This window comes from Pocillopora verrucosa, chromosome 10 (genome assembly GCF_036669915.1).
Source record: "Pocillopora verrucosa isolate sample1 chromosome 10, ASM3666991v2, whole genome shotgun sequence".
Taxonomy (NCBI): domain Eukaryota; kingdom Metazoa; phylum Cnidaria; class Anthozoa; order Scleractinia; family Pocilloporidae; genus Pocillopora; species Pocillopora verrucosa.
In genome coordinates, this window is record NC_089321.1 from 20713215 (window position 1) to 20722769 (window position 9555).

The following is a 9555-nucleotide window of genomic DNA, read 5'->3' on the forward strand; positions in this document are numbered from 1 at the left end:
TGAGTCATGCTTACATTCTGACTTAACTATACACAAGCCTCGTTATAGAATAGAAATAGGAAATATGCAATTTAACGTATGTACAGTTGAATTTTGTTACCTTAAAGTTTCTTAATAACTTTATTCTGGTAATAAACAGAACAAAAAAAATTTAGATTTCTGTTTTAGAATTCCCGAATTAGAATATGCAATTTAGAACATATTAATTCTACTGAAGATAGTCGATGAGCTATCAGGGATTTGTTTTCATAAATGTACCACATAACTAATCGACTAAAGATGTATTTTCTTAGAGAGGTTAATTAGCTTCCCTTTTTGGCCTTAAAATCTTCGCCGACGGCTCTGCAGGGTATGGAAAGTAATAGACAAGGGAGTTTGAAAATTATGGTAATTATAATTCACCAGGGCAGGAGGAGACTTATCACTCGCGTTTTCCCGTGGCTCAGGCAATTTGCTTAACGCTCTATCAGGTAGCGCTGGAGTATGTTTTCATAGAATGGCGATCAACTGACGAGGTCTTGGGTGAAACTAGTTTTAATTTGTAAATCGCGTAGGCACTGTTTGTGTGTCGAAACTAAACGCGAATCAGTATTACATATTTTGATTCTTTTTCTAATTTTTTAAACGTTTACTCTGGCAGTAGTTTGATGCTCTACCTATACCTGAAATAGCCAGATTTCAAACTCGCTTTCTACTCCAATTTTTTAATTTGGATGTATCAGCAAGATGCGATTGCACAGTTTACGAAACTTGTTTTGAGCAGGTACTGGGATTGCAATATTTAGCAAGCTTGACAGAGTTATGCTTGCTTTCCTTAAGATGCCTTGTTTGGCGTACCTAATACTGGAGTTTTTTACATGCGTCAATGCTTCGCTGTTCTCTGAAATGCTGTTCCAACAACCTGATAGGAATTTGTGAGATAGGTACCAGTGGCGGTTACATTAAAGGAAATTATTGGGGCGGTGATACGAATACATGTTTAATTTTTTTTCTATAGCTGTATACAACTTGATATTTTGTAAAATCAATAGTAAGAAAAAAAACTTCTCTTTATTTACGAAGGGCTAACACTCGAAACGTTTCTTTTCATACTCTTTACGGTTGCCAATTTACGTCATCAACTTAGTTGATAATACTAAATTACCCTCTTCTACAAGAAGACGGACCAAGCGCTGAAAAGCAACAGACTTATTTCTATTACTACAAAAAGATTGGACTGTACACGGCTGTGCTTCGTACAAGAAAAAAAGAAGTTTACGTCCATCCTCAGACCCTAAATTCGACATTCAGTGTGCTCACTTTTTCCGGAGCAGCCTGCTCGAATGACGTAAATCGAGAGCGAAAAGAGGATAACAAGCAAGAATTTTGATTAAGTTTATGTAAGTATATGTCCTTCAAACAAATGCCATTCTGCGCCATATATGCAGCGAAGCAGAAAGTCGTGATCAACCTTGAACGACCCGGCCTGATGACAACGTGACGCATTGCGTGACTACTTCACTAAAAATGTTTCTTATATTCTGACTGACAGACATTGAACGGTAAGGTCATTTTACCGGATTGAATTTGACATTCATTTAAACTGTTTCCATATGTGTGTTTTCACTTAGAAAAACAGTTGAATGTTCCGCGGAACTTAATTGAGCATTTACCAGGCGATTGTTTAGAAGCTAATTGCAATTATTTACCGTAACATAACTGATACCTACCTGAATATATTAATGAGGAATTTTTCAGACTCGGAAAGTTTTGATTTTATCATAGACACCCCAGCTTTCCCAGATTGTGTCAGAAAAACAATCTGAGAACCAATCAGTTTCCAGTATCTCGTTTATTACACTGAAATTGATACAGACGACAAACTCCTTTCCATGACCTTTAGTGTGAAATCAGACTAACCATAGGAAACTCTGCAGTTTTTCAATTGAAGATGAGCGCAAAAGCCTCTGATTACGAACAGTGCAACAATCTATTCCAGTAACTGAGCCTGTGTCAATACAAGCCGACTTACTAAGCGAACAAACCAAAAGTCCGTCGATATGAGAGTGAAAGATCTTAAGTGGTACAGTCCTTTCGTGTTCCTTGTTGGAGCTATTTTAAGTTTTGCTGATCCCATTACCGACATACTTACACTGGTGGAATTCTACCGCGCGGATCATAGGACATGGTTCGGTGTAGGGCTTACTTTTGTATTGTTGCCATGTTCAGCGTTTCCAGTAGTGTTCTGCCGGTTGCGTGTCCCATTAATTGCTTCACCTTCTAGTTGGGCAAAAACTGTTCTTTGTGCATTGCATCCATTTTCAGCAGCCTTCGCGAGAGTAGAAGCTGTTTTTTTCTGTCTCAAGAGATGGTGGTCTGGAGACGAAATCGACCCAGATGCTGAATATGTACTCAATCACATCGACTTAGCTGTGCTCTTTGAGGCAGTCCTTGAATCCGCTCCACAATTTATAATTCAGTTGTACGCCATCATTGTTCAGGAGGAGCCAGCTACAATCATTCAAATCATTTCTCTACCTATCTCTTTCCTCACTCTGGCATGGGCCTTCACAGCCACTGATAAGAAGTCTCTTGCCGAGCGCGAAATAATACCAAGTAGCGGTGCCCTGAAGGTTAAACATCAACTAGCATTGTATGTAAGTTACTTAATTCTTCTGAGCAGTCGACTGTTCGCCATCTGTTATTTCACCGTCAGCTACAAGTGGTGGCCGGATTATTGGCGTGTTGATGTTTCATTCTCAGTTGTGCCGTAGTAATAGCGACTGTTATTCAGAATAGAGACAAAGTTGGCTGTAATTCTAGCTACGTTCTCTCTACTATATTGTTTACGGGCATTCACTGTCTAAGAGATGACTTTGTCGAATTATCGATTGGTGTACAAGTAGGTGGTCTAACCATGAGTGTGTATTTCTCACATATTTTTTTTGCATTAGAAAACTTCTTTATGATCCCGATGTTTTATTTCACTTATAACCCCAATGCTTGGTACTCTTTACCTGTCACTGTGAGTGTTTCTGTGTTCAGTGTTCTTGGCTCCACAATGAGAGTTTGTTTAGTTAGGTGGCTATGCAAGAAATTTGCCAGTGGTTCACCACCTGCGAACAGCGGTGATGTGAATCCATGTGTGTGAATTATTACGTTAGTTCAGTGTGATTTAGTAATTTGGTAGTTTAATAATTTAGATTTGGTAATTTGGCCTGTAGCCGTTCTATTTGAATTTTTGAAGTCCCATGTTATTTAGGTTTAAGCTGTCGAGATGAGTTTCCAAATTGTGACTTTCTTGTTTAATTTCCATCACTGGACGTGCTTAGAATGTCTACTGACTTTGCCCTGTACTTTCACGAAAGTTCTTGTTTTGGCTTACGTAGTCAAAGATTGATTCATTTGATCGGAAGCATTAAGTACGTTATTGTTCATTTGTAAGATTTCGTCGTAAAAGTGGTTTTTAACAACAGAAACTGTTTAATCTTGCAAAGTTAGTTGGCCAGCATGCCCACTCAGGCGTGCTGATATCGAATATACAAGCATGCACTTTCGAGTTTACTTAGCGAATATTGGCATTGAGTAAGAAATAGTAGTCAGTAGAAAATAGAGGATCAAAGTTTGAGCATCAAAAAGACATTAATCAGAATTTGAGTCAGACGTGATTAGTTCTAAAGCTATGAATGATCACAACTATTTTATTAGATCTTTAGGTGTCTTTAGCAGTTTCGTGTTTTCACTTATTTTCATATATTGGTAAGATTTTTTGCGGGCACAAAAGATGTGACATAAGAAGAAAGAAACTGTAGAAGAAATAAAATAAACACATAACAAGCAGCGAGTATTGGATGGATAGAATGTAATAGCACATAATTATCAAAATACTCGATTTAAGCTTCGAGCTAGTGGTTTAGAAGTTTTACATATTAAATAGTTTATGTTTATAAATGTACGATTTTTAGGGATGAATTGTTTTGAAAGAAAGATGTTGATTTGTGTTCCTTAACTTCGAGGTGGGTAACTTCCCTCAGTAGATAAAACTTATCTAAAGCTGTGTACAAGTTGATATTGTGCAAGATCAAAATTATGATAAAAGTTATCTAAATAGTCACTCAAAGGGCTTAGGGGTGCTTATGCTTTCCTATGGTGGCCTTTAGATTTACCTGACACTTCGTTCTACCAAAGATAAAATGTGTAGGGTTATATTCGTAATTTGTCAGTTACAGTTGTATGCTTAACCGCCAGCGACAAAATCATTCACTACACTGAAAAATGAAACTACCTAATTTTCGTTTTTTTTTTCGATCAAAGTTGATTCAGCCTTGAATTCGATTACAACGATGACAAATTTGTTTGCACCAGAGACTTTCTCTTTACATCAAAAGTAACCGATTACGATGGGTTTTTATACAATTGCTTTGCAATTACGAACTATTCAAGGCTGACTTATCCAGACGTTGTTCCTCTTATGATATTTTAAAAACATGTATGAAGGTATTTTCTTACCTTTTCTTTCTTGTGTGCTTCACTCGGAGAAACGACAATAACACGTAAAAGTCATTAGTTGACTCAAAATAAGGAAAATATTTCACCCATTGTTAATCTTTTGAATGAAAATTTTGTCGAGCATTTGAATAAAATGAGAGTCTGGATATGATATCATATGGGGACAGGTGGGAGTACAGAATGGTGAAAAATGGAGGGAAGTGGAGGTGAAGGATATGAAGAATGTGTGATGAGAGGAGGTAAAGGAGGAGAAGTCTGGGAACGACGCTTTTTGCTGCCACGTCTTGTATCTGTAATTGCGGGATAAATAATTCGTGCAGGAAACTGATTCGTGGAGGACCAATTTCACCTGGCTGTCAGTAGTAAATTTTCCAATGATGATCGATCATTTTCAGTTGTCAAGGATTAATTACCTCTTAGATTGCATGCTATATGCGTTTTTCCCTCAGTCTCGTTTACAAAAAGACGGACTAAGTACTGAAAAGCAACAGACTCATTCGCGTTACTGCAAAAAGGTTGGACAGTCTCAGCTGTGCCTCATAAAAGAAAACTAAAGTTCATGTCTGTCCTCAGTCACTTGATTCGACATTCAGTGTTGTGCTCACTTTTTCTGGAGCAGCCTGCTCGAATGGCATAAATCGAGAGGGAAGAGAATAACAACCAAGAATTTTGATGTAACAGAAAAAAACCGGAAAAATTAGTTTTTTACTAAAAAATTATGGTTGTTTTGTTCTTAAATGTTGTTCAATAGTTATAACTTATTGAGTGATGTTGACATTAAACGTATATAGTACTATCTCAAAGTATGTGGCGAAGCAGAAAGTCATGATCACCTTGAACGACCCTGATGCCGACAACGTGAAGCATTGCTTGAGTACCGAACTAATTTTATATTCTGACCGACAGGCTTTTATGGTGAGGTCAGTTTACCGGATTGAATTTGACATTGGTTTCAACTCATTTTCCATATGTGTGTTTTTACTTGCAAAAACAGTTGAATGTTCCGTACAGCTTAGTTAAGCATTTACCAGGCGATTGTTTAGAAGCTAATTGCAATTACTTACCGTAAAATAACTATGATATTTACGTGAACATAGTAGTAAGGAATTTTTAAGAAAAAGATTTTTAAGCTTTTCGTTTTTGACCAGCCAATAGGGAAGTTTGTTTACTAATTTTTGTGCTTTGAGAGAATTTTGCACTCTATCACAATAAAATGCTTCTTCGCGCAGATCCTTGTTGTCGCTCCGTTATAAAAGAATTTGCTCATGCTTTTAGCTGTGCGTATATCGAGTTATGGATGCACTTAAGAAGTTTGAAGAGCACTCAAAAGCTACTCTTTCGCATTTTTCGTGCTCTCCAAACCTCCCACGCGCATCCGTAATTTGATATACGCACGCTAAGCATGAACAAATTCTTAAGTGGTTATCCTGGAAGGCTTGTGAATTACTCTATTCGTCGTCAATTATTCTCTCCAACACACCTGTGTCAATACAAGCCGATCTTCAAGGCGAACAAACGAAAAGTCCGTCGATATGGAAGTGAAAGATCTTAAGTGGTATAGTCCTTTCGTGTTCTTTGCTGGAGCTATTTTAAGTTTTGCTGATCCTATCACCGACATACTCACACTGGTAGAATTCTACCGCGCGGATCACAAAGTATGGTTTGGTGTGGGGCTTACTTTTGTTTTATTGCCATGTTTGGCGTTTCCACTAGCGTTCCACCAGTTGCATATCAGTGCACCATCCCTTTCACCTTCTAATTTGGCAAGAACTGCTCTTTGCACATTGCATCCATTTTCAGCAGCCTTCGCAAGACTAGAAGCTTTTCTTCTCTCTCTCAAGAAATGCCGGTCTAAGGATGAAACCGACCTCTACTTTAGTGTGAAAGCTGAAGGTGTACTCAGTTACATTGACTTCGCTGTACTCATTGAGGCAGTCTTTGAGTGCGCTCCACAATTTATAATTCAGTTGTACGCCATCAGTGTTCAGGAGGAACCAGTTGCAATTATCCAAATCATTTCTCTACTTATCTCTTTCCTCACTCTGACATGGGCCTTCACAGCCACTGATAAGATGTCTCTTGTAGAGAACAATATAATACAAAGTAGCAGTTACCTTAATGTCAAACACCAACTAGCATTGTATGGAACTCACTTGCTCCTCCTGAGCAGTCGACTGTTCGCCATCTGTTATTTCACCGTCAGCTACAAGTGGTGGGTTATTGGTGTATTAATGGTTCATTGTTGTGTGATGGTAATAGCGACTGTTATTCAGAATAGAGATAAAGTTAACTGTGATGCCTCTCACGTTTTATTTACTTTATTGTTCATGGGCATTCACAGTCTAAGAGATGACTTTACAAATATTACGATAGGAGCAGACAAAAATCGTGCAATTAGGATTGGGTATTTCTCACATATATTGTTTGTATTAGAAAACTTCTTTATGATCCTAATGTCTTATTTCACTTATCACCCCAACGCTTGGTACTCTTTACCTGTCACTGTGTGTGTTTGTGTGTTCAGTGTCCTTGGCTCCACAATGAGAATTTGCTTATTACGTTGCCTTAGCAAGAGACCTGCCGAACAGCCTAACAGCTGTGATGACAGCAGTAATGTGAATACTTGTGTTTAGAAGTGTTATGAAAGTTCAGTATAATCTGCTAATGCGCCGATATTTTGTCTGTAGCTACTATTTGAAGTGCGAAGTTAGGTTTAAGCTATGGAAACGAGTTTCGAAGTTGTGACTATCTTGTTTAACTTCCATCGCTGGACGTACGTCGTTGGACCACTAGCCTTGGCCATGTCCCTCGCGAAAGTTTCAGGAATATTTAGCCGGCTTAAAAAACGGTTGTTCCTCGGTTGTTCCTCGGTTGTTCCTCGGTGTATTTATAGGCTCTTGTTATGGCTTACGTGGTCAAAGACTGATTCTGTTGATCGAAAGCATTAAGTGCGTTGTTTTTCATTTTGTGAGATTCTAATATAAAAGAGTTTGGATTAGTGTTCTCACAAAAAATGTTAAATCTTCCTCGGTCAGTTGACATGCATGCCCACTTAGAGAGTCGAAGTCCTTGGTGCCTTTCGTAAAAGTGTGTTACGGTCTGCAGCTAGATTGCTCATTATTGCAAACCAATATACCTGTATGGCGGTGGACTTGGTAACACATAATAAGATTTAGAGCTAGAGTTTCTGCTTGTTTTCATTTGTAAGTAAAAACTATCAGATGTGATAGATATTTTTAATTTTGTAGCTCGAAATGTAGAAGGAATTAAATATACTAAACAAGCCGTGAGTTATGAATAAATATTATAGAGTAGCTTGAAGATACTTATTAAAATACGCGATTTTAGCTAGGAGTAAGTGGCTTAGAGGTTTGATACTTTCAGCAAGTTTAGGATTAAGAATTTAGGACTTTGATTGATGTTGATCTAGAATTTGACTCTCATGCTAACAAAGATGTTGATTTGCATATAGAACGGCACTTCAGTGTGTAGAGCTTCTCGAAGTATTAAGCTGTGTACAAGTTGATAGTTTGTAAAACAAGAACTAGAATTAAAGTTATTTACATTTAACAAGAAAACAAATCCATTCTTTGAGTACTGAGAATGTCTCAAGATCATGATGTTTTAAAATCTGTAAACGGGAAAAAATGAAGGTTACTGATTCGAATCGTTAAACATACAGTCTAATACTGCATGTTTACTGATAAAGCTCAATTGTTATAGCATTGAAAAGAACTAGAAGTTTTACCGATGACGCTGGTTGGTAGTGTTAAAGTATATTTGTCTCGCATTCAGAGCATAAAACTTGTCCTATCCCACATGTTTATACAAGTAGCCTGTTTCACAAGAGTCACATGAGAAATATGATGCAAGAACATAATGAATAATTGACATGCTACCAATAATTAAAGGGTCCAAATCCGCTCTGACTGGTTCATTAGTCGCGAAAAGATTGATGTGAATGCTTAACTACATGTAAAGCTATAGATAGGAATCATAAAGTATTTCTTTTAAATCTAGACTTTTTTTGATAATCAAAAATAACCACAAAAACGGCGTGGATTTCGATGAACGCCCGTTGAATAGAAATACTTTATTCGTAACATTTATTGTAGAAGGAATGAAATAAACACGTAACCTGGTAACAACCAGTGAATACTGGATGAATAAAATGGAGTACTACGTACTTAAAAGAAAATTCAATTATTGCTTCGAGTGAGCGGTTTAGAAGTCTGACACTTCCTAAGGGTATTATTTATGATTTCAAGACTTTAGCTGATATTGATGTACATTTTTGACACTCTCGTCCTGATAAGGATGTTGTTTTGCATTTAAGTAGTCCCAAATGCTAAATTACATTCTTTGTATCGCCATTATTATTTCATTATTATATATTTATGATAGTTCAGTATAATCTGGTAATGCGCCTATATTTTGTCTGTACCTACTACTTGAATTTGAAGTGCGAAGTTAGTTTTAAGCTATGGAAACGAGTTTCGAAGTTGTGACTATCTTGTTTAACTTCCATCGCTGGACGTGCGTCGTTGGACCACTAGCCTTGGCCATGTCCCTCGCGAAAGTTTCAGGAATATTTAGCCGGCTTAAAAAACGGTTGTTCCTCGGTGTATTTATAGGCTCTTGTTTTGGGTTACGTGGTCAAAGATCGATTCTGTTGATCGAAAGCGTTAAGTGCGTTGTTTTTCATTTTGTGAGATTCTAATATAAAATATAAAAGAGTTTGTATTAGTGTTCTCACATAAAATGTTAAATCTTCCAAGGTCAGTTGACATGCATGCCCGCTTAGAGAGTCGAGAGTCCTTGGTGCCTTTCGTAAAAGTGTGTTGCGGTCTGCAGCTAGATTTCTCATTATTGCAAACAAATATACCTGTATGGCGGTGGACTTGATAACACATAATAAGATTTAAAGCTAGAGTTTCTACTTGTTTTCATTCGTAAGTAAAAATTATTAGATGTGATAGATGTTTTTTCGCTTTGTAACTCGAAATGTAGAAGGAATTAAATTTACTAAACAAGCCGTGAGTTATGAATAAATATTATAGAGTAGCT

General features: G+C 37.2%; 2 protein-coding genes across 2 annotated transcripts; both read left to right on the plus strand.

The window, feature by feature from the left end:
• Positions 1-1909: 1909 nt before the first annotated feature.
• Positions 1910-3866, plus strand: LOC136283980 (XK-related protein 8-like). Its single transcript, XM_066173615.1, is given in 3 exon segments — positions 1910-2708; positions 2710-2736; positions 2738-3866. Coding segments are annotated over 3 exon segments (1089 nt in total). The 5' UTR covers positions 1910-2039; the 3' UTR covers positions 3131-3866.
• Positions 3867-5952: 2086 nt separating this feature from the next.
• Positions 5953-7189, plus strand: LOC136284019 (XK-related protein 6-like). The gene has a single exon (XM_066173728.1). The coding sequence runs from the start codon at positions 6021-6023 to the stop codon at positions 7119-7121; it is 1101 nt and encodes a 366-aa protein (XP_066029825.1). The 5' UTR covers positions 5953-6020; the 3' UTR covers positions 7122-7189.
• The last annotated feature ends 2366 nt before the right edge of the window (positions 7190-9555 follow it).

Coding starts and splice junctions, on each gene's coding strand:
- LOC136284019 (XM_066173728.1), top strand. CDS start 6,021: ATGGAAGTGAAAGATCTTAAGTGGTATAGTCCTTTCGTGTTCTTTGCT.